At 36.7% G+C, this 25,972-nt stretch overlaps 1 protein-coding gene across 3 annotated transcripts in view; it reads left to right on the forward strand.

Annotated features, from left to right (window-relative positions):
* Window positions 1-25,972, forward strand: part of phf2 (PHD finger protein 2) — a 147,096-nt gene that overhangs the window by 98,379 nt on the left and 22,745 nt on the right. For 2 of the 3 annotated variants that reach the window (XM_062969955.1, XM_008115571.3), the window contains exons 5-17: window positions 1,750-1,891; window positions 6,674-6,860; window positions 10,458-10,620; window positions 11,512-11,599; window positions 12,758-12,864; window positions 14,070-14,161; window positions 14,828-14,917; window positions 18,694-19,110; window positions 20,354-20,473; window positions 21,152-21,270; window positions 22,380-22,558; window positions 23,037-23,110; window positions 24,012-24,169. In XM_062969955.1, the coding sequence (XP_062826025.1) occupies window positions 1,750-1,891; window positions 6,674-6,860; window positions 10,458-10,620; window positions 11,512-11,599; window positions 12,758-12,864; window positions 14,070-14,161; window positions 14,828-14,917; window positions 18,694-19,110; window positions 20,354-20,473; window positions 21,152-21,270; window positions 22,380-22,558; window positions 23,037-23,110; window positions 24,012-24,169 (1,936 nt within the window). The remainder of the gene's footprint in view (window positions 1-1,749; window positions 1,892-6,673; window positions 6,861-10,457; window positions 10,621-11,511; window positions 11,600-12,757; window positions 12,865-14,069; window positions 14,162-14,827; window positions 14,918-18,693; window positions 19,111-20,353; window positions 20,474-21,151; window positions 21,271-22,379; window positions 22,559-23,036; window positions 23,111-24,011; window positions 24,170-25,972) is intronic. The other variant, XM_008115570.3, reaches the window with a different exon arrangement.

The raw sequence follows: 25,972 nt of genomic DNA on the forward strand, positions 1-25,972 counted from the left end.
CCTTTCAAAATAATCTTATAGAAGTTCTCAACCTCCTCATTCCTAGGGGAAGTGTTGTACTTGTTTCGTTACGGTTTTTTTACTTGTCCATCTGTTGCCCTTCACAGATTTTATTGCCTGAGCTGGGCACTCCATAACATCTGCTGGCTCCTTCTCTGCCTTAGAGCTGAATTCATTGCACCCATCTCAAGCAGTGCTCAAACTGAGAGCAAAAAAGCAGAACAGACTGGCAATCTGACCTACACTGCCATTGACTGTGGCATTTTGTAGTGTCTGTATGTGTCGTACCTTTTGGGACAGCCCCAACATTTGGTACACAATGTCAGAACATGACATTATTTTAATATGGTCAGAAAGAGGAAAAATGGGATTTGTGGATTATAAATGACAGGCAGGATGTTACAGCCTTGGCATCTTCCAATGGAATTCTGATTTTCCCAACAAAATTGAAGCTTCCCTTGCCAAGGTTACTCTGCCCTTCTTATATTCTGCCTACATTTTATACATCATAACTGGCACAGAGAGTTCCACGCTGAGATGCAAGTGGCATTGTCCAGTCACCTGTTTTTTTTCTGGGAAAACGAACAGATTCATTTTTAAAAGCAGATACTAGAATCTATGGGATGATGATGATGATGATGACATTTATTTATACCCCACTTGCTCTCTCCTGAAGGGGACTCAAATCATGTCTCATGATATTTATTTATTTACCACATTTATATCCCTCCCTTCTCACCCTGAAGGGGACTCAGGGCGGCTCATAGCAAAAGCACAATTTGATGCTTGAGTACATATAAAAATGAAGCAACATATACTTTAAAATCACATAAAGTACATTCTCAGTTTTGTCACATTTATTAAGACAGAGAGTTCAGGCTTTATTTGCTTTAAGACCCATTTGTTTCACTTTTGAGCAGTACACAGTATTCAGAGAATTCTTTTTCATAACATTTCAAATAAGTTGATTTTTTCCTGTCACTCCAATCTTTTAAATGCAGTACTATCATCTGGATGATAATAACTTTGGTGTTTAATGATATATATTATTGACCCTTGAGGATCTTGACTTATTGCTTAATGGCTGCCCTTCCAGGTCTTAGCCATATTCTGATTTCTTGACAACTGTCTCCATTTTGCTTAGGGCAGTGGTTCTCAACCTGTGGGTGCCTAGGTATTTTGGCCTACAAATCCCAGAAATCCCAGCCATTTTATCAGCTGTTAGGATTTCTGGGAATTGAAGGCCAAAACAACTGGGAATCCACAGGTTGAAAACCACTAGCTTAGTGACTAATTCATACCATGGGAAGTCTTTTAAGTCATAGAATATTTATATAGCATTGCTCATGTTTCAGGCACTGCTATTACCTGCTATTTTATATCAAAGACCCTTTTGTTTTGTTGGAAAGGAAAAGCCATTTTAGGGGGTTTGCTTTGATCTCCATGTAAATAGGGTACGTATAACAACGGGGGAAATAAGTGATTGCCCACTTTTAAAACATCCAACCATATTTACAATGGAAAGTATGTGCTTTATTTTATGGAGTGTGTGAGAAAGAGATTCTGACATCACCCATAAACAACAAATGTAGCAAATTATTGATTTATTTTATATGCTGCCATTGTTGCAAGGTGGTTTCAGAAAACAATGTGCATGGTGTTTGTTTGAGCCTTCTCTCATCCCTTAATTCCTTTGAGATCAAATGTAACATTACCAGTTTTTAAAAATGTTTTCTTCCTTTTTTTCAGGACCAGAAAGGAGTGTAGATGTCACAGATGTCACCAAACAGAAAGACTGCAAGATGAAGCTAAAGGAATTTGTTGATTACTATTACAGCACTAACAGGAAACGAGTCCTCAATGTAATTAACTTGGAATTTTCAGATACAAGGTAAGACAATGGAGGGGAAAATATGTGGGTTAGGATATGTTTATATGTTCCAGTCTGAGCAGATATAATAGCACAGTAACAGTATTAATGATCTTTTTTATTACTGTTCATGTGTACAATCAAAATATTTTTGTTCTTCAAGAAAAGACTATGTATTCAATCGAACCACTTTCCAGGAAAACTGAATGTATTGCCTCAAAAGAGACAGTTAACAGCTTTCTTCATAGTAGACCTCTGTATTAGTTTATGATGCCATTCCCACAACCATATAATGGTTCATGGATAATATGTGAGCCCTGAATATTGTACTCCATCCATGCATCTGAGGGAGTAGACTGTAATGTAGGAGAGTCCGTGCTAAAATAAATATATCTTAATAGTATCACAAAATACTTCCTTTTCTTTCTTTCTCTCTTCTTTTTCTAATGGAATAATGCAGTTACAAAGTGTCACCAGCTTGAAGAACATTTTTCTGCACCACATATAAGATTAGTTTTTGTGTCATTTGCACTAAGAAAATTCTCTGAAACGTATGGGGTCACCATGAGTTGAAAGGTGACTTGAAGGCACATACCCACACATACACTGAAAAACAATTACTTGGAGATAAATTATTTCATTTCAACTTTAATTTTCTGAAATTTTGTTCTAAAGATGACGTTTACTCATATATACTCAAGTATAAGCTGATCCGAACATAAGTTGAGGCACCTAATTTTACCACAAACAACTGGGAAAACTTATTGACTCGAGTATAAGATGAGGGTGGAAAATGCAGCAGCTACTGGTAAATTTCAAAAATAAAAATAAAAGATACCAATAAAATTACATTAATGGAGGCATCAATAGGTTAAATGTTTTTGAATATTTACATATAACTAATTGAAGATATTAATAATAATACTAATAATAATATTTAATAAGATAAGACTGTCCGACTCTAATTATATATATATTTGAGTATAAGTCAACCCAAATATAAGCCAGCCAGGACCCTCACTTGAGTATAAGCCAAGGGGGGCTTTTTCAGCCCTAAAAAGGGCTGAAAAATTATTTATTTATTTATTTACAGCATTTATATTTTGCCCTTCTCACCCCAAAGGGGACTCAGGGCGGATCACATTACACATATAGGCAAACATTCAATGCCTTTTAACATAGAACAAAGACAAGACAAACATAGGCTCCGAGCGGGCCTCGAACTCATGACCTCCTGGTCAGAGTGATTCATTGCAGCTGGTTGCAGCTGGCTTGCTCTCCAGCCTTGCTCTCCAGCCTGCGCCACAGTTTATACGTTTATGCTTGAGTTTATACGGTGTGTGGGAAGTGATTAATTTATTATTTGCTGAACCATATAATTTAAACTTCTTTTTTCTTGTGAAATTCTTAGGTAATCTTCACACAAATGAAACAATTATTATTATGGAGAAGGAGGAAGCTCCTTTTTAAACAGAGAAACCAATATGCTCTGGCACCAATAAAATAAACAATGCTTGTTTTAGAGGATGGTTCCATCTTATTGGATAAGAGGAAAAAAGGTGATCATTAAGGTGATCATTAATGCAGATTGCAAAAAGACTGAAGGATAATTGCAAGATCATTTCTTTTGTAGTATCCATAGCTCTTTAAGCTGTATTTATTGTTTTAATAATATAACCCATTTCTTGTGCACAAAAGGATCAAAAGCATTTGCAAAGCACCGTGATTACAGGTATATTTCAATAGGTATTTTATGGTCTGGTGTCTACTGGGGAAGCAGTAATGGCAGGAAGCATTTTATTCTTAAGAACCTTTGGAACTATCCTCATATGCTGCTGATTTAATCATCAGCTACTGAATAAATATCTTTTAGTATTCCTTTAAGCTATTTATTATAAACATTCATAGATATAGATACAGATTCTGCCCTTAGGAAGAGACTCAAAGAATCTGGGCGCTTAAGCTTCATTACAAACCATTCCATGACATTAAAGGCATCATATTCAGTTATTATATTTTATGGCTATCAAATTGTTACATATTCATCAGGACTTTCACAGAGACTGAACCTTTATCTCTCTGTTCAGCCTTTTAATAAGGTTGGTAAGTATTAAACTATTTAGTATAGTCATCTATCCATTTTTAGCATCAGGTTCTTCACATTTTCCATAGTATCTGCTAAGGCATTATGCAGACTATCTCCAAAGGCCTTTACATATACATGTACAGATTTCTATCAGTTTTATCATCCTTAATCTATATATATAAAAGAGTGATGGCATCAGGGCAGCGGACAAAACAACAAAACTACAGGCCCCCCAACCTCGAAATTTGACAACACAACCCATCATTCACGGCTCTAGGTTGATACAACAAAAAGAAAAGAAAAAATAAAGTCCTAATTACAGGGAGAGGAATAATAGTTTTTGTCCAATTGCTGCCAGTTTGAAGGCTAAGCTCTGCCCACTTGGTCTCCTAGCAACCTACTCAGCCCAGGGGACAGGCACAGTTAGGCCTCACTTAGGCCTTTTTCACAGATTATCAGATTTGAACTGGATTATATGGCAGTGTAGACTCAAGGCCCTTCCACACAGCTATATAACCCATTTAGAATCTTATATTATCTGCTTTGAACTGGATTATCTTGACTCCACACTGCCATATAATCCACTTCAGTGTGCATACTAAACATAAAGACTACCATACAACAGACATTCAATACCACCACTAACTCAACGATTTCTCACCAACACCACCAGAAAATGCCACAGCAATGCGTGGCTGGGCACAGCTAGTTATCTTAATAAAATAACTTGCTCTATAATCCATTCAGGTATACATTGTCATCTCTTTGAGAAATTTTGAACAGGCTTCTGTCTGACACAGGTATCTAAGGGTTAGTCTCCATGTTAAATCTTAACATCACTCATTACAGCATGAGTATATCTAACCTTAATATTACTTTAGCTGTGCCAGCATTAATCAACATTTAGGGCAGTAGGGCAGTTTATTGCTGTTTATAAAACAGTGTCTTCTACGTTGGACTTATATCAAAAGCAGTCTGATAAGAGCTTTTTTTCAGTTTCTTTTTATGTTCTTGTGCCCATTTTGTTAGTTTGCAGACCAACATTGAGATATACAGATGAAAAGAGATTTAAGACAGGGTAGATGTCTTTATTAGTGCAACTAGCATACATACCCTGGGTTTTCTTTTTTCCAAACCTGTTACCCCACCTTTTTTAGTACAGATGGTTCAAATGCTTCAAATACACAGGTATTTTCATTATCTTGTTTATATTTCAGAACCTCTGGTATTCTTTCCAGGCTTTCATGTACTGTAGCCAGTTTTCTTCTTCCACATGTACACACACAGAGAGAGACACACGCATCTAATTGTCTGCACTAAACCTTATCCTCTATATGTGATACTTTTTAAAGTCATATGAGCACAGCACAGAGTTGAGACCTGAATAATCTGGCCTATACTATCTGCTTCAGTATAGGTAGCTTCCAATGTGTTACCTGATAATATCCCACCCTCCGAGGTCAGTGGATCTACACCTTCCTTGGATTCTCACCACAATAGCTGCTACAATCTACTGATGTTCAAGGAGCAGTGGAACATTCATTTGAGTATGGAGGTTGCTGTTGTTTCTTGTTGTTGTTAATGATGATATTTATTTGTACCCCGAAATTGAGACTCAAAGCTGTTCAGAATTTAAAAGAACAATACAATTAAAAACACAGAAAAAATGGGCATTAAAACAAAATTAAACTGTTCACAGCATTAAAACACAGTTACAAGTAAAAAGAATGAAATGCAATTAAAAATGATAAAGAGCTATTACAATCAGTTCAGTTTAAAATAATACAACATCCCCCTTGTTGGGGTGTCCCTTCCAGTCAGTTCTAAGGCTAACCTATGACAGGTTTTCCTGATAAGAGTTGTTTTGAAGAGGTTTGCCATTACCTTCCTCTGAGGCTGAAAGAGGATCACTCAGTGGATTTCATGACTGAGCAGAGATACAGACCTTGCTCTCCAGAGTCGTAGTCCAACACTCAAAACAACTACACCATACTGTTTCCTACTAGCCAATCCTTTTAGAAACTTTCTGTTTTGTTCTGTTGGAATGAAAAGTTTTTAACATCTCAAAGGAAACTCAACAAGTTCCAGATCCCAGGGGTAGCTAGAAGGCTCTCTCTTGCATCTCCACCAACTGTGTTTGTGATGCTGGTGGGGCTGAGAGAAATGCCTCTCCTCATGAGCCTGGGCTGGCCCATACAGGGAGATACAGTCTGCTAAATATCCTGGATCTGAGCTATATAGGGCTCTATACGGCATAACCAGCACTGTGAATTGTGCCCAGAATTAAACTGGCTGGCAGCGGAGCTTGTTTTAATTGTATACTTTCCATAACCTGCCTCAGAAAACAGTCTGGCTACAACTCTTTGGACCAAGTGAAGTTTCAGAACAATTTTCAAATGTATATCCAAACAGAGCATATTATAGTAGTCCAAAAAAGTTGTAACTACTTATGGTGAGATCTGATGTCTTAAGGATGCTCTTTTGACCATATAAGCAATGAATATCACAGACTGAATATCAAAACTTGAGGGAGTGCTCATAAGGCCTGAAGATGTCTTTTACAAATGCTCTTTCTTTACAAGCATCATGACATACCATTTGTCAAGTATCATGACATGTTGTAAAACTAGCCCTGGAAATTTGTCAGCCAAGACGATTTCTAACAGTATGCCTTAAATTAATTAATATCTTTTACATTTTGTTTTATCTTTAAACAGAATGTCCAGTTTTGTAGAATCTCCTGACATAGTCAAGAAACTCTCTTGGGTACACAATTTTTGGCCGGATGATGCTTTGCTGGCAAAACCCAAAGTGACCAAATACTGCCTGATCTGTGTGAAGGACAGCTATACAGATTTTCACATAGACTCCGGTGGAGCCTCTGCCTGGTACCATGTCCTAAAAGTAAGATGATTCATTCCTCTTTTAACAGCAAATGTTATTGTAGCTGTTTTCATTAGGCGTTCTTCATTTCCCATATCAGCTCTACTGCTAAAGTGAAAGGCTGACTTTTAAAAAATACATATAAAGATGCTTTAGATAGTTTTTTTTTAACCAATCATCTTATAATCATAATATCAAGTCAAATTTTATTTACCTCAAGCCACCGGCCATTGTAATGTTAACAACTACAATGCATATGAGTAAACATGACTAGCATAAAACAGTGCAAATACAGCCAATGTAAAAATACTGTCACTGTACAAATACTGTCATATTTGCATAATACTTTGCTGAGCATTCTGGTGAGAAAGTAATAAATGTGAGTCTCCATGCAAGGAACACAATGAGAAAAAACTCTGGGCCATGGTTTTGATACACCTATCTGCAGTTACACATTCCTGGCCCTCAAATGGGATTCTCCTGTGGAGCCTGTGGAGTACTGATGACAGAAGCTCATTTAAATGTGTGCTTGAGAACACTTTCCAATGTTTCAGCTATGTTAAATAGTATAATTGGAATAATGAGGAATCAAGAAAACTAGATAAACTGTGTCCAAACCAAGGGCTGAATTTTGCTCTAAGAGGCAAATTATTTTGGCCTGCAGCATTTAATAACCATTGTTTAAACGTTTCTTTGAGTTGCTGATATGTAACATAAACTCTTGACTAGAAAGAGTCATTATGTTCAATTTCAGATTAACAATTTGCACCCTGCCTCTTTTGTGTTAATCTTTTTGAACAAAAGGGAACAAACCCATTAGAGCTAAATGAAGCTACAACCAGGAAATGCATGTCCTTGGCCAAGCCTGTATATAAACACATCTCAAACCGTAGTCAAAACATTGATTGATACTGAAAAAATGTCCAATAAATGTAGGCTGCACAGCTTCTAATGTTCATATACTGCTATTAATCAGGTTTTTATGCTTTAAAAAGCAACTGAGTTGTGAGCTTAGCTTTAAATTTTCAACCAAAATGAGGATGAAGTAGTGTTCCTGCATCCAAAAACGTACAGTAAGTTTAGAATACTTCTTATATTTTTTCTGACACATTGTTTTGCTGGCTGACTACATATGAGGAGATTTTAATAATAAGCTCAGATATTTGAGTAATTTAAGTTATTCTGAGGTTTGGAATATCTGAAAAAAGCATAATCATTGGTCTTTATTATGGTTCACTGGACAGTGTTTTCCTTTACAGTATTCCAAAAATGCACCAAATAATTTTATCAGTCTGTGACAGAATTACTGTATCTTCTACCTACAACAGGATAGAGATCTATGTAGCTGTCTTTCAGGCATGGAAGGAAATCAGCAATATAATTGAAGTACAAATTGCACAAGACAGGGGCAATAATGCATTCTTTTTTGACCCCTTTGGTAGATGTAATTTGGTTGGTGAAATAGTAACCCACTGTACATTGTATCTTCAACCATATATTTTACTGAATTTCCTTAGTAAATTGATAGTTCACTGTAGCTGTCAGCAGCAGAAGTCACCAGTTAATGTTAGCTACTAAAAATTCTGGGGAAATGAAGTCTGTTTCTTGAGTTGTTTTATACTTTAACAGGGAAATAAGCCTTTTTACCTCAGTTTTTTGGGTATGATGCTACTGAGGTTAATTATCTAGGATTTTGAGAAATTCATTTACTATTTCCCTGCCATCAAAAAATGTTTGATAGAAATGCATCAATTCGCCTGGTCACATGTTGCATACTAAGAACAGTGTTTGATAGACCTGTCATGGTGTACTAAAAATAAAACTATTTCTGTAATAAGAAACTTTTCCCCCAACATTTGCTAAGCGTTTGCTCCATTTTGCCACGTTTCTTTAATCAAACATTAATGTTTTCATCTGCAAATAATATACTGCTGTAACCAAATACCATAGTTGGTATTCCTATACTGAAATACATTCTGTTTCCTAATACAGCCCATTTACACTCACAGGCAAATCAACTCTGTGTTCAAAATATAACTGGGTAGAAGTTTGGAGAGTGTCCCCACATCCCAGGAAGAGAGATGGGAATATTTCCAGAAGCAGAGCATGAGGGTTCTTCTATGTTCCCTCACTAGATGAGGCTTCTGTGGTGGGCTCCATGCCAATGGGACCATGAATCCACTTAGATTTTCAGTACAAGATGTAAAACAGCTTTCCAAATAACTGAATCTATTTGATTCAGTATTAGGCCCCATCTATACTGCTATATAATGCAATCTGAAACTGTATTATATGGCCATTGTAGAGTCATATAATGCAGTTTAATTGCCTTGAACTACATTCTATGAGGCTACATTGAACATATAATCCAGTTTCAAATGGCATTATATGGCAATGTATATGGGGCCCTAGTCAGTTTCATTGAAATTCAGATTAAACATAGATTCCCTGGTCCATTGGCATGTAACTTGCCAGACTCCATTGCTGTCTTAGCCAAGTGAGGTGAAAAACTGCATTATAAGACTTCTATTTCTGTGGTTTCCTCACTGTTCAGGAATATGTACAGCTATTTACAGTGGACTTTACTTGTAACCACAATTCTAGTTTTAATATGCATAGTTATCTGTTAAACGTGCAAGTTGTATTTCACAGTGTAATGGTTCTACTTTTTAATCCCTTTTTGGCCAAAAAAATGGGTTGTGGCTAATACATGCCAAAAATAATTCCATCTGCAGGGATTCACTCAGCCAGGCTCCAAGAAAAGGAGACAGGCATGTGGAAGTGTGAAACTTCACTCACCTGCAAGCCCCCATTTTGGGGTTTTCCTCAACTATTAGTTGAGTGAAGCTCCATGGCTCCAAGGGGACAGATGTGCAGGCAAGTGAATGAAGGGTGTGACTATTATGTGATGAACACAAAAATGCCAACTTTGCCTTCCCAAAATGAGAGTGTGACTATTATGTGGTGACAACTTTTACTTGAGGAAATACAGTACATCTTCTTGCAGTCACTGTGGCAGCAGAGTCATGTCTGAAGTGGTAGGCTACTTTTATTAAATATAAATAGAGTAATTGAAGATGTCATATAGACCTTAGAAATAGCTTATTTTAGCCATTGTTGATGATATGCAAAATGCTAGGTCTTAATCTTCTCCATGATAAGTTTCCAGGAAAGAACAAATTAAGTGTTCCAGTGGTACAATACAATTCCAATCCCCTTCAGATATCTTGAAAAGCATTGGTTTAAATGACCTCCAATGTTGCTATTCCCTTATTAGCTAAATATATACACTGTCTCCCCATGCACAACATCCAAGTTGGCTAAAAATAATGTATAATAAAACACACAGTTGACTAAAAATACAAGTGATAACATCACTTTCTGGTACAGAAACCCAGCACAGTCATAATTTCAAAAATGATGGAGCTAAAGACATAGTTCATCTTAATTAACCAAAGAAAGGTAGAGAAGAGACTAAATGGAAGGTAATTCGGGAGCCCCTTAAAAGATCTCTCCTCCCCAGATGTTTTTTGGAAACTGTTGGGATTGAAAGACTTCAAAATACATTCAATGTGGTTTCAGCTGATTTGGATAACAAATGCACTGTTTCTGTTTCAGGGAGAAAAAATATTTTATCTCATCAAACCAACCTCTGCAAACATTTCCCTTTATGAACGCTGGCAGTCAGCAGCCAATAATAGTGAGATGTTTTTTGCTGATCAAGTGGATAAATGTTACAAATGCACAGTGAAACAAGGACAAACACTTTTTATCCCATCAGGTAAGGATGTTGTTATAATTAACTATGTAATGTTTATACTGAATGTATTTGTTGATTTGAATCTTGAAAGTAGAAACTGCATGTCATTTTCAATGAAGGTGTGCACATGGATACACGATAAGATGTGGAATCTATAAGTGTACTAGAAATGGCATGTCATGTATTAGACCGTATTGATCCTTGCCTGGTAAGCTGTGGAGGCCCTGCTTCAAATATTCTGCCACAAGGTTAGTTAGCGATCAGTCTCCTGCTGCCAGTAATGGTGCTGAACTCCCTGTTAAGTGAAGATAATGTAGTCAAATCTTTCTTGATATTTTTTAAAAAAACCCAGATGAGCTATTCTTGTAGCTATTTTGTGTCTTCAAGTCCACTATATCCATTGTGGGATTGTAAACCTTGTGGTTAAAACCTCTGTCCAAATTTAGTGTCCTAGACTGTGCAGAAAGAAAGTTGGAGTTAGAATGCTAGAAAGAAAAGCGCTTGTTGGAAGTCAAGTAACTCTGCCCAGCTGTGCAGCTCTGTCCCTGATACACATCATACCACCCTCTGCCCTTTTGTTACTGTTTTATGGCCACTTAGGTTTCAGTGCCCATGTGCTATAGCTTTCAGTGGGTCCTCAAGTTTACTACCCTTAATCCACCTTTTAGTTTAGCTGTGGAATTAAACTGATACTCTGATCTCTGTTGAAAAATGGAAGGGTGTGTCTGATACAACTATTATAATGAAACCTGAGAGAGCTTTAAAAAACAATTTTTCATAACTCTCTAGAGAAAAGGTGTTGTAATCCCATTTGAAGAAATAAACATGTATTAACAGTAGACCATGAACAGCTGAGAGCCTGATTGGTTTTAGTTCTGTTTTTAAAAGTGAAATGTTTTTTTTCTATTTCAGGATGGATTTATGCAACTTTAACTCCTGTTGACTGCTTAGCTTTTGCAGGACATTTTCTACATAGCTTAAGTGTTGAAATGCAGATGAGGTAAGGTACATATAGACATTTTAATTAGATAATATTTGACTATATCATAATATAATGATATCATCGGTTGGATCCAGACCTTAGGCTGGGGTTGATGGAGGAGAAAGCCTTGCTCTTTTTTCTTATGGCTTCCTTCTAGTTCCCTTATAGTGCTAACCAAATCATCAAGAAAGCCTACTGAATATCCTCTGGTGCTGGCTGACAATGGAAATTAAATCTGTGAAAACTGTGTGTGAAGTTAAGCAGATCTCCTCTCCCCAATCAACCCACAATAACACATGCCCTGTTCAGCAAGGTTTCATTCAACATTAAAAATTGTGGAGTAGGATGTGGTGGCCTGGAAAGCTGCCATGTGGAATCAGTTTGGGAAAGTATGTTTTCCATCATGCTTATTGCATGACCCTCCATCTAGGTCCTAGTTTAATATGTTGTGAAAACAACCAAGTATTTTCTCAGTTTCTAATGTAAAACTACACTGAATTACTTAGCAATTTTCTTGATTTCTGTGATCATTATAATCATGAACTCAATCTTACCATACTTTTTATGTTGAATTAGGATAAAATTAGTAAAAATGAATTAATGTTACAAGACAAATAATGACATTTCTCTTTGTCATAGACTTTGAAAAATATATATTAATTATTAATCATAATTTTGGCTCGCAGAATGGCTGAGTAAAATTTTCACATTAGACATCAGCTGAATAAGAATGTTCAGCTGCCATATTATGCAGAATTGTTTTTCTTAGCTGGTGTCAAGTTTGGTTTGACTTACGATGATCCTATGAATGAGAAACCTCCCAGTCATCCCGTCATTAATAAAATAGGACTTAATTCTATGCATACATTTATTGCTCTTCACATATATTTTATGAATGTGATATTTAATATACTTGCAATGAGCAGTGAATCTTTAGAAAATATGCCATATTGTGATAGCACTATACTTAAAATCGAGAAGAACTATATAAAGGGTTTTTTTAATTATGCTGATCATTTTCATAGCTTTTCCCAGTAATTTGGTAGATAGAAACATTTGAAATTCAAAGTGACACACATATGTGTTATAGTGCAGTGGTGGGACAAACATTTCTTTTGTTTTACAAAGATTCTTTTGATCTGTTCAGCTGAAATATCTTTTTACTATGTTTCATAGAGCCTATGAAGTTGAAAGACGATTAAAAATTGTCAGTTTAACCCAATTTCCTAACTTTGAAACGGCATGCTGGTACACAGGAAGACACATGCTTGAATCATTCAAAGGTAAATAAAAGGGTGCCTTCTGTTTCCATTTCATTAAAGCCCAAACCCTTATATTACTTCATGTTAGTGCTTACTTAACTTCACAGTCATACCTAACAGTTTTGAGTAATGAGGTTCTGGGGTTCAAATAGAACTCAGTGAAGTAACTTTTAAAAAATGAATTTGAATAGTTTTATGAACAATTATCAAGTTTTAGATTCGGTGTCCAATAGGATACTAAGATTATATGTTGTGTTTGCTGCTAAATGCAAACATTGATTATTTCATATTGTATTGCTAGTGAAATAGCTGCCTGAGCAAGTTGCTTATCCACCTATTCTCCCTGCAGGGTGGGTACAGAATGGTAAAGAAGGTTGAAATGGGACTGGGTTTGTAAAAGTATAGTAAAGGAAATTTATAGAAGTACGATATTATTCATGGAAGTACAATATTATTCATGGAAGCTATCTCTGCTCAACATTTCTTATAGGCCATCTCTTCAAGACTATAGGAATCATGAGTTATTATTCAACCTCAGCTGGTCTTTTAAACTGTTTTAATGATAATCATTTAAAGCTAATCTCACTGTTGTTTTACCTTATTGTACAATGTTGATTATTGTTTTTGTTATATCTTTAGTTTTTTGTCTGTATAGCATTGAATGTTTGTCTGTTATTTTTTTGGAAGCCGCTCTGAGTCCCCTTGGGGAGGTAGGGCGGCATACAAATTAAGTAATCTTCTTCTTCTTCTTCTTCTTCTTCTTCTTCTTCTTCTTCTTCTTATTATTATTATTATTATTATTATTATTATTATATGAAAGGAAAAATGGAAAAGGTCACGTGGACAAGCAAATTCCCAATCTCATACTGCTAAAGACAACCAATAAGTTTGAAACAGTAATATCTTGAATGGCAACTTCAGCTTTTGTTCAACAGAGATTCCAGATGTTTTACATTTTGTCACTAAATAAGAAATTCATTATTTAGCCTTAAAATAAATGTACTGAGTGGAAATGATAATTTGACAGTTTTCAGATTTAGTTTCTAAATTCATTCTGCAAATTTATGACCATGCATATTCTCCTTGCAATCTGTTTGTCATATTGTTTGCATACTTGTAAATCTCTCCATTGTAAATTTAAAAGCTTATTTCTTTTATTATGAATCTACAGTAGTAAAAGTATGTTGGTTTTCATTAAATAGCATTGAATTCTTTTCTATGTTTAGGATTGCACAAAGCTGGAAAGCAGCCTGCTCCTCATTTAGTCCAAGGAGCAAAAATTCTCAATGGCGCTTTCAGGTGTTGGACGAAAAAGCAGGTAAGTCTCTTTTTGAATTATAGGCTGTCCAGGGTACTTTATAGGGATGGTATTTGGAGCAACCTTATTGGCAGTAATAAAAACTAGAATATAAAAGAAATAGAATAAACTATTTATACCTCACATTTTGCATCATGGTTTACGTGGCCTCAGAAATAGCAAATATAATATAAGCTGCAGATAAGGTTTTGGAGTGAAAGGGGGCTCATGTCCAATTCTTGCCAGAGGATAGCCTTAGTGACACATTAACCAAACTAGAAATAATTTTAAGAAGCACACCGACCTGCCTACGTATTAATAAAAATGAATCTGATGCAGAGTTTGAATTGGGAATCTCTAAATGGAAAAAGGGATGTGTGGGAAACCATCCAGAACTCTGTGTGTGTGTGTGTGTGTGTGTGGTGTGTGTGTGTGTGCCATGGGTCCCTGCAGTAAATAGGAAAGCATGGGGGAAACATGTTTCCACCGTGAAATGGATCTAATCCATTTCTATTCACAGATCTAACCCATTTCAATTTCTGTCTGTAGAACCAGCCCTGCTGTATTTGAGGCTCCTTTGAATGAAGTACTCAGTACCATTTTGTCACACATGGTTTTAACAGTGTGATATTATAATATCTCTTGACACACTTTTAAGCCTTTGTATTTTGCTTTATTGTCTTCAAGGCTTTAGTAGAACATGAAGATGAACTCCCAGAACATTTTAAACCAGCACAACTCATTAAGGACCTTGCCAAAGAAATAAGATTAAGTGAGGTTGGTATTCTTCTTTTATTTCTCCACAGACTGTCAAATGTTATACACCCCTATATCTAATTGATGAATTGATGACACTAATTCAAATCCAAATGTTCCTTATAAGACTAGCAGTATTCTTCTTCCTCAAAAATATAGATGCAGCTGTGATTCTGTAAAAAATAAAAAGAGGCCGCATGCATCCTTATGAAGATATATATTTATTTACATCTACAAACTGTATTGGGAAGTAATTACAGCTGGCTGAATTGAATGCATATATATGACCTCAGTAGTAGTCTCCAACAGCAATCCACTTTATTTTATATATTGAATTTTCTATATCTCAAGTACATTTTACCCTGGTACCATATCCTGAATTTGGACCTAATTTGGTGGTTTATTGGGCAACAGAGAACAGTGGAACAAGTTTCCCTGGGAGAAAGCAGATGTAAGCTTTGCTGAGTACAATAAGAATTACTCTCAAATAGAACTGTGTAGCATAGTAGCCTTTGTTTCACTGAAACCAATGGAAATTAATTGTGCTTACTCTGTCAGTAAGTTGGAATGGTCTTAGACATAAGGACTGTCCTGCAGGATCAGAGCAAGAACTCACTTGCCTCATAGTAGCTAACCAATGACCTACGGGAAGCCAAAAAGTAAGACACAAGTGAAATAGTCATAGTCCATCTGATAGTATAAATAATATAATATGCATCCATGTTGAGCAGTAATTAAAAGGGTTAATGGAGTCAAAGTTGATAGCCATTATTACATTTTGTGGAAATGAATTCTATAGTGTTAATTGGGAACTGTGTGAAGAAATCTGTCTTTTTGTCACTCAGTTTCACTGGCTGACTGTGAACTGTTTCTTTTGAATGCAGAGGAGTCAGGATTGAGCTGTGGAAGCACTCTACTTTTTATTGCTAGCATATAAAATATGATTTTTTATGATTATTAAAATAACAGGATAAATGAAAATAATGCTTTTTTATTAGTCATACGCTGTTAATTTTTATTGTACATATTTTACTGTGTTTCCTTTTACCTTGGGGAGAAAATGTAATTCTGTTTTATTTCTCCCATGCAAATTAATTTGACTTGCATTCTCTTAAAAGTGATTAGCATTTTTAAACAAAGCACTGCCTTCATCTCTTTTATTTCCTATTTTAGCAAAAAGAAAAAAGAGAGAGAGAGAGACTACTCAGATGTTAGAGACTATAAAAGCAAGAACAAGAGAACAAGCCAGGCAAATAATTCATTGCTGGATTTATAATTATAACTAAGGGATAATAATTTTTCCTAACACAGATTGCATTTCTGAATTATGCAAGTGTATGACTATTATATCTGCACAGTGCTGTATAGTTTCTACATTGCACTGCCTACATTGCTTTTGAAATTTGTGGATATTTTAGAGTATGTAAGAAAATAAGTACATGCTGATGCTCACTATCAGGGCATCTTTAAAACTGATATAGCTGGCTTATCTGGATGGGGTTCTTTCTGAAAGGCTAATAAAATTGTCAGAATTATAACGTTGTTTTGTGTCTTCACATCTTTTTCAACTTAAGGTGATCCTAATGCAAACCTATAATTGAATTTTTGACAAGATTTGTTTAAAGGGTTTTTTTGCCTTTGCTTCCTCTGAAGCTGAGAGAGTATGTTTGTTTATTTATTGTTTACCTTATTTATTTATTTATTTATTTATTTATTTACCTTGCCTTTCTCAACCCCGAAGGGGACTCAAGGCGTCTTTACATACTGGAAACTATTTGATGCCTTTAAAAACAGAGTACAATAAAATAAACATTTAAAATGGAATTATAAAAGCAATTAACAACAATAAAACATTTTAAAACAATACCATCACAATTACTCACGTGATCCACAAACGTAGCCTGGGCCGTTTCAATAGTCAATTACACATCATTTTGTATCTATTTATTGCACAAGTTCTCCAAAGACTTGGTCACACAACCACGTTTTCACTTTTTTTGTGGAAAGTCAGGAAGGAGGGGGCTGATCTATATCCCACCCTTCTCAACCTAAAGGTGACTCAAGATGGCTTTACATATAGGAAACTATTTGATGCCTTAAAACAGCGTGCAATTAAAATAAACATTTTAAAACTGAATTTAAAACACATTTAAACATTTAAACCATTACACTCATTATTAAACACTCTATCCGCAATCATAATCTGAGCCATTCCAGTAGTCATTGCACATAATTTCATATCCATCTATTGTACTGCAGTTGTTCTCTGAAGGCTTGATCCCAAAGCCATGTGTTCACTCTCTTTTGGAAGGTCAGGAGGGAGGGGGCTGATCTAATATCCCTGGGGAGAGAGTTCCACAGCCAAAGAGACACCACTGAGAAGACCCTCTCTCCCATTCCCACCAGTCGTGCCTGTGAAGGAGGCGGGACCGAGAGCAGGGCCTCCCCCGACGATCTTAAACTCTGAGATGGTTCATAGGGGGAGATCTGTTCAGATAGGTAAGCTTTGCTGGAACTGTTTGGGATTTTATAGGCTAAAGCCAGCACTTTAAATTATGCCCAGAAGCAGTTTGGCAGTCTGTTGAGCTGACGTAACGGGGGTTGTGTGCTCCCTGTACACCACTCCCGTGAGCAATCTGGCTGCCACCCATTGGGCCATTTGAAGCTTTGGAACAGTCTTCAAAGGCAACCCCACGTAGAGCGTGTTGCAGTAGTCTATTTGGGATGTAACGAAAGCATGGGCTACCGTGGCCAAGTCTGACTTCCCAAGGTACATGTGCAGCTGGTGCATAAGTTTTAATTGTGTGAATGCTCCTCTGGCGACTGCTGAAACCTGGGGTTTCAGGCTCAGAGATGGGTCCAGGAGAATTCCCAAGCTGTGAACCTGTGTCTTCAGGGGGATGTAACCCTATACCCTGTTTAGCCTTGTGACTGACCAAGAGTACCTCTTGTCTGGATTCAATTTCAATTTGTTCACCATCATCCAGACTGTCACAGCTGCCAAGCTGGACCTCAACAGCCTCCTTAGTAGCAGGTGGAAAGGAGTGAAAGAGTTGTATGTCATCTGCTTACAGATGACACCGACATGTCCTATTCACCTTGTTAGTTTCCATAGCTGAGAAGAGATTCAAACTCTGGTATTCACAGGCATAGTCAAAGGCTCAAACCATTACACCACACTGGCTTTCATTTCATAGCACTCTGCTTCTTCTTTTTTAAGCTGGACAAAACTCCAAAGTAAGCTCACAGAGAGCAGTTCTTCTGGAGATCTTCTCTTGTATTTTCCCAAGGAAGCATTCAGAGCTAATCAACTGAATTTTCAGGTTTAGGAATAAGACAAAACTTTCAAGACATTGCAAATTCTAAAGCAGCCTCTTTTTACAGGTACACTTTGTGAACCCTATTCTTACCACTCAGGAACAATACTGTCAATATTCTCCTTACACCTAGACTTGTCCCTCTCTACACTACAATTTAGGAACAATATGGTATTATTTAAAATGATATGAGATAAGGAGAATCACTTGGTTCATCAGCATCAGAGCCTGGATCACAATGTGAGTTTTCCCATGTGATCTTGTGCCTTCCTCTGTTTCCTTCTTTTCATCATTAGTGAAACAAAGTGTCTTGAAAGTATGTAGATGTTGATGGAAATTTGATGAGTCAACATCTATGTAAGTTCCATTGATTCAGTGAATTTCCTCTCCTTAGCACTGAATTCAGAGCATGCTATGCAGGAGTCACGTATCCATTTCTGAAAGCTAGCACTAAATTCTTGTCCATGTTCTCTTCTCTAGAATGCGTTGAAAGTCACTAAACCTGAAGTGAGTGCCAGTGTGAATGTTGAAGAGGTCAGCCCAGTGGAGAAAGAAGAAGCACCATTGCCAGCACCAGAGACGCCCCCACCGCCTCCTCCCCCACCATCACCACCTCCTCCTTCTCCACCAATTGAAAAAGTTCCTAAGAAGAAGACTCCAAAAGCAATGAAAACACCTAAGCCCTCCAAACTGGCCAAACCTCCAAAGCCCCCCAAACCTCCAAAGCCTCCCAAGCCTCCCAAACCTCCGAAGGTACCAAAAGTAAAGGGGGAAGGAAAGAAAAAAGGCAAAAAAGTAAAAGAAGTTCCTTCTCCACCAGCCATTCCTAACTTGGACCTTCTTGAGGCTCACACAAAAGAAGCCCTAACAAAAATCGAAACACCAAAGAAGGGAAAGGTTAGCAGAGATGTTCTAGTTGTGTGTCTTAAAGTAATTTACAATTCATGCCCAATTATTTGTGAAATCACCTGAGACATGTCTGTTATTCTTTCTGCCACTGTCATTGTTGCCCTTGTTTACACAGATTACACAGTATTGTAAATACTGAAAATAATAATAATAATAATAATAATAATAATAATAATAATAATAATAGTGATGAATCGTTCTGGTTGGGAAACAGTGTATAGGTTTAGAATTTGGCATTTGTATGCAACAAACACTCGCAAATGTATGTATATTTGAATTAAAATAAATAAATATAAAGAGAAAAAAGAATTTGGCAAATAAAACTATGTATAACAAAGTGAGAAAGTGCCAACAATTCTGTTGACATAGAAAAGTTTTATATGTACTTCAATATGAGAAACTGTTCATAGTAAGCAGGTAGGCTGACAAGTTTTCATTATTATCTTGGTCTTGGCAGGTTATTCATAATTCAGGAAAATCATTTTCTGTTTTCTCCAAATTTGACATTTGAGCTGTCTATAAATTCCTGATACATCTTAACTATTATTATTCAGATAATTCATACTGACCAAATAAGCACATAGTAATTAACAGAAATAAACTGGTTATTGTGTATCTAGTGCAATTCATGTGTTAGGAACACAGCTGAAAGGGTACTGTTCCATTATCTGGGCAGAGACCACAAGGGGTGCTAGAGAGAGAAGGATGGCGGAGTTGAAGGAGGAAAACCATTTCCCCCATTTTCACTGGTTTTTCTATCTCCCCACTTCCCATGTCATAAATGAGAGTTGTTTTCGCCACAGGGACATGGGTGAGGCAATGGGTTTTCTCCTACAACCCACCCTCCACCCTGTAAAATGGACTATCCTTCTATCTCTAGCACCTTCTTGTGGCCTCTGCCCAGATAATGGTACAGTACCACTGAAAGTAAGTATGTACAAGGGGAAGTGTACTAGTACTATTGATTTCCTTGTTGCTTTCCACACATGGAGAGTAAAGTGGATCATGCAGAGGCATCATTTGTGAGGGTCCTTCTCACCCACAAGAAATCTGCTTTTTCATGGCTTTTAGGAGAGGGAGAATCTTAAAGATTCTTGAAGGCTCTCCCTCACCTAAAACTATGACAGAGGCTGTTCTCTTAAATTTATGTCCAAATGTCCAAATAAGACTTCTTCATTTGAGATATGTTGATTTGTTTATTCTTTTGATTTTATTCATTTATTTGAATTAGGCTGCTAAGAATCCTGTGAGTCCCCCTACTAAAGAACCAGTAGAAAAGCAAAATGAGGTGGAAAAGTTTGAAATTCGGGAGCAGAACAAGACCAAAACAGAAGCAAAGTGGAAATATAAGGTATGGACTATCTTCACTTATATTCGTATGCATATGTAACTGAAGAAGGTGGAAATTGTAACATTTTGTTAGTCAGGTTACTTGTCACAAGATAATGAGATTTGATTTTTGGTTCTAGAGAATTTTGTACATTTTTGAGAATATATTTTGTGCATTTGTGAAAAATTCACGAAACTGATGAACATGATCATGGTAACCTCGTTGCATGGACTGGTAAATGTATGGACTGGTAAATGTAGCAGCAACATTTGGATAGGCAATTTGTGTCTTCATGAGCTATCCTTTTGTGCTTCCCCTCCCTTGTGAGTGTGTATATACACTGTGGTTAGCTTTACAAAGGAAAAAGGCATTTGTTTTGCATGAAAGCATTTTGCACAACAAAAATGCTTGCTGCTTCATTCTCAGCACTAGAGGTAAGATCTCATGAGGGGGTTGGAAAATGTTTGACTAATAGTCTGCGTAATGATAAGACTTTCACATCCATACTCAATGCTAATTCAGAAAATACACTTATCTTATTACCTTCCTTTCTAGGCAGATTTTATGATGGCAAAATGTAGGTGTTACCTATGTGGGCATTCTGATGCACCATCTACCTGAAGCACTAAATAAACTCTAATATCACACAGATAAAATCATTGTAATCCTGACATATTTTTCTGTTTTTCTAATTTTCAGAACAGTAAACCTGATTCATTATTGAAAATGGAGGAGGAACACAAGTTGGAGAAAACACCATTATCTGGAAACAAAGACAATAAATTTATGTTTTCATTTTCAAACAAGAAACTATTGGGGTAGGTGTATTTTTGATGGTTTGCAATGACTAATTATTCAGTTGTTCTTGGCTGGATACACCAAGCGGAATGGAAAATTCTCCCTGAAACAAAATTAATGAGAGTTGGGAAACAAAATATGATAAATAACACATAAGAAGCCCCTCTGTTGGCACATGGGCAAGATGTAAGCACAGCAGCACTACTTCTCATGAGGCAGTTCACAAAAGACTTTTGTCACACAGTTGAAAGTTCCAGTGAAAATATTAAATGATTTTCTCACATCTTCAAGAAAATGTTGTTATGTAGATGTTGCTGCATCAGCCCTGGAGGTGTGTCACTCTTGGAGGAAGGTGTCCTGTTCCAGATCTGGAAATAGGCTCAGGATTGTCACTGTTGCTTTCAGCTCTTGAGTCTCAGACTTAACAAGTCTAGTTCTCCAAGGTCTCAGCCCTCAGGGTCTCAGGTTCTCCAGTTGTGCTGAGTATGCCTCCTATACAGGCAGTGTTGGTTTCCCATCCTCTGAATCTGCATCCAACCCTGTTTTGCATTCACAGGCCATGATAAGGAACAACTTATGTGTTTATTTCTCATTGGAATTCGATTCTTCACTTCTATAGAAAAGTGAAAAATCCTTCATTTCAAACATTTGCAATGAGTTTTTGAATTGATTAATTGATTGTGTAGTTAATGAAAATGCCCAGAAGCTGTTAATTTTAAGACAAATGAGTGAAAATTAGGATAGCATACAAAAATATATTAACTGCTATTTTTGGATAAATTCTCTGTAGTCTAGTTGTGATGATGTGTAGTTCTAGTTTGTGTTTATTACAGATAATGCATTCAGAGACATATCTATGTTAATCAGAATATCAGTATTCAAAGGGATCTTGTAGCACCCTTGAGACTGAGGAAAAAAGTATCTAAGGAAGCAGACTGTGTGAAATGTTATGCTGCAACTTCTTTGTCTTAGTCTCAAAGGCACTACAAAATCCCTTTGCCTACATGAGTAATATTAAAAATGCAGAACATTGCATCATTCCATGCCTATACATACCGATTGATTATATGTACCTACTATTTCTTGTATACGAAAAGATACAAGATGATAATTTCTGTTGTCTAAATAGTTCAAAGGGAGTGAAACCTCAATTGAATCCTGGCATATTTGGATCCCTGCAAAATTTTAAAGAAGATAAAACAAAGCCTGTGAAAGATGAATATGAGTATGTTTCGGATGATGGAGAACTGAAAATAGATGAATTTCCAATTAGAAGAAAGAAAAACACCACAAAAAGAGATTTGTCCTGTAAGACCAATTTTTCTTATCTTTATTTTTTATTTATTTATTTATTTATTTTATTTATATACCGCTCTTCTCCCCCAGGGGGACCCATGAAAGTAGTTACCTAAACTAGTGATTTTTCCAGTTGTAACAAGAGTAGTATGTTAGCCAGCACCCTTTGGAGGCCATTCACAATGATCACTTATGGGTTTGTGATCCTTGGATGGCTAAAGCAAGAGGGTACTGTTGAGCTCACTGCAGTTCCCCATATGCAGCAGAAATGAGTGGACATAAAACAAATCCCTTGTTTTGAAGATGACTTCTTGGTGGACTGAGAAGGATAGTTGTTTGATCCCATGTTTGTCTTATATTTTTATATTTTAGAAAGTAAAATTATGTGATTTGTATAGAGGTTTCTTGGCAAAGGATGCATAAGTGGTTAAATAAATAGCAATAATTTTACCAGCACTGTACACATTACCCTCTTTCAATTTCTTTCTAGTTTTATCAGACAAAAAAGAAATTGCACAGTCCACACCAGTGAAGAAGCCAAAGGTAGAATCTGCATTGTATAAGGTATTCTGTTATCGTATTTTTCTGATATTAGATGAGCACTTGCATACATCACAAATGCTGAACTTGGAATTGCATGGTGCCCAATGTTTGAGACATACTGTTCTAGTGTCACAGCTTTGTGTGTTTAGTCTAACATACTTACAAGCTTAATCCTTTGTATTATGTTCAATGTGCTGCAAGCAGAGTTCTGCTTACACAATGGCATTTCCCCCTCTTCCTTTTCTCTGGTCACCGCTTCCCCTTTCTCTAAATCTGATCCAGTTGATTTTTGAAACTTATTTCACTGATCTGGAAAGGCAATGTAGTGCCTTCCCAGATCAGGTTGTCTGTAATTTTGATGGTGGAGGAACAACATTGGTTATAGTATGTTAATGTTTATTACTTATTGTAAGTATTTATTTTAGGAATTATATGAAATATTGTTTTAGTTTTATATAGGAGGAAACAGTAACAGTCTGTCTGGTAATTAATCATGTTCCTAGGTTTGAATTGGTGGCAGAGAACACAACTTGCAGTCAAAAGTCCCAAGTTGAGTCCCAAGAGCCATTGGTAGTTACTGTAGACCAGTGGTTCTCAACCTGTGGATCCCCAGATGTTTTGGCCTATAATGCACAGAAATCCCAGCCAGTTTACCAGCTGTTGGGATTTCTGGGAGTTGAAGGCCAAAACATCTGGGGACCCACAGGTTGAGAACCACTGCTGTAGACAACACAGGGCTTTTTGAACTAATGCATTGATATGCTGTAAGGCAGTTAGCTTTGTTTCTAGATTATCAAAATACATTCTTAAATTGCAGAGGAGAGAAAATAAATAAACTATACTATCACATCACAAGTTAATTCATTTCTGACAAGCATGGTCTATTCGTTTTTTAAAGATTTTCTTTTGCTGGCTTCTATAGAGTGATGATTCCTCAGATGAAGATTCCCTCCACATTGACACGGAGGCCAAGCCAGGGCGCAATGCAAAAGGAAAAAAAGAAACTGGAAGCTCAGCAGGCATCCTGGATCTTTTACAGGCAAGCAAAGAAGTTGGGGGTTTAGAGTATAACACCAACAGGTAAGTATAAAGAACGTCAACATCAGTCTTTGTACAATAGAGTTATAATCCACTGGTGTGGTGTTCTGCTGATGAAATGGCTTCCGTCACTGGAACTGTGGGGAAGAATGATATTTCCCCTCCCTCTTGTACTCCACCTTGTCCTCAAAGCCTACCTTCTGAGAATTCCCATTCTGGAAGCAGATTTTTGGGAAGTGTGACAAACTAATGAATGGTCCTGTCACATTTGTAGTTGTCTGCTACTGTATTGCTGGATCTGGTCTTACGCTGTTGTTGTCTCATATATGCATATTAGTCATGTATTTCAGTGGCAAACATGCTTTTCTTTCATATAAATGCTAGCTGTGGTTGCTGTTGTTGTTGTTGTCGCCTCATGGCCTGCAGGAAAGCAGCTGTAGAATATGTGTGCACAGTAATACTGTGTAGAATATGCGTGGAACATTCCCTACAAAAATGCTGGATATCAAAGTGTTAATAATAGTGAGGATTATTTATTTTAAAATAGATGATTCAGTTAAGAGAAAATAAGAACCATTTCATTCATACAACTAAAAAGCTTTGATTCATTTGCTTAATCTCTTTGTTATTTGGGGGTTTTTAAAGAGGAGATGCTTGAAAAATTACTTATTTCAAAGGGCAACACAAATAAACTGGGACTCCCAATAGACTGGTTATTTGCTCATTTGCCACCATCACATTGCTCTTTTTCCATCAACTTTGTCATGCTGTAAGAATGCAGAATGAAGTCTTCTAAGTGAAAAGTAAAGTTTGTAACAATTTTGCTGAAATAGAATGTAATTTGAAATAAGGAGGAAAACCACAAAGCAGTGAATTTCTACATTATGTGAAGGCAAGAGGCTAGGTTTTGCACCAGGAGTCTGTGATGTGCAGTCCTCAAGCTATTCTAGGGCTTGTTCATTGATTTCCCCTGGAATTTTAAGATTTCATGCATTAACTTGTTGCATAAGGGGATTTTTTTCCCATATGTTTCAGTTCCATGTTGCTGTGGTAATGTATTAAACTAGGAATCACATGGATGGATGCAATTTCTGTGATTGCTTCCCAAGCTAACACATCTTACTACAGATTCAATGTACTATATTTACAAACAGATTTAAATTGAAACTGAAGTCTTTCCAAAAACAGCTTTAGAGATCCTTTAGCCGGTGTATCCTCTGACTTGTGGTTTCACAGCATTTATGACTTTGCATTAAATGTCTCAATGCATTCTGTAGGTAGTTTGGCATCAATGTGTCATATCAGTTTTTCTTTTGCAGAAGCAGTTAAGATTCCTGTCGTGTCCACTGAGGCATAGAATAGAGCTCTAGATGAATCCAATTTTCAGATTTCCTTTCTCTTCTCAACTTTCTTGGGCCTTCTTTATACAAAATTAAATTGCATAGGTCTCATTCTCCACCATTCCCTGCTTATGAAACTTCTGGTTAACCAATGTTGGGTAAGGCCAAAAGGGTTCCATTTTCTCATTACCAGGCTATTGCAGACACGCATCTGTATTCATTTCACCAATCTTCACTTTAATTTGTATTTTCTCTGTAACTTTCCGTTTCTTTCTCTCTTCTTCCCCTCCCCTTCTTCTTCCCCTTCCTTCCCTTCCCATCCCTTCTCTTCCTTTCTTTTGAATTTCCTCACCAACCTTGTTTGACAAAATCTGACCTGAATGTTAGTTCAGTCAAGCAAAATGTTACACACTACTACTGACCTAATGTCCAAATGGTCTGTAATATTTTACTATTTTAGGGAAAGGACACAAGGCCTTCAGTGCACCATTCCAGCTACAGAACT

Source organism: Anolis carolinensis, chromosome 2 (genome assembly GCF_035594765.1).
Source record: "Anolis carolinensis isolate JA03-04 chromosome 2, rAnoCar3.1.pri, whole genome shotgun sequence".
In the NCBI taxonomy this organism is placed as follows: Eukaryota; Metazoa; Chordata; class Lepidosauria; order Squamata; family Dactyloidae; genus Anolis; species Anolis carolinensis.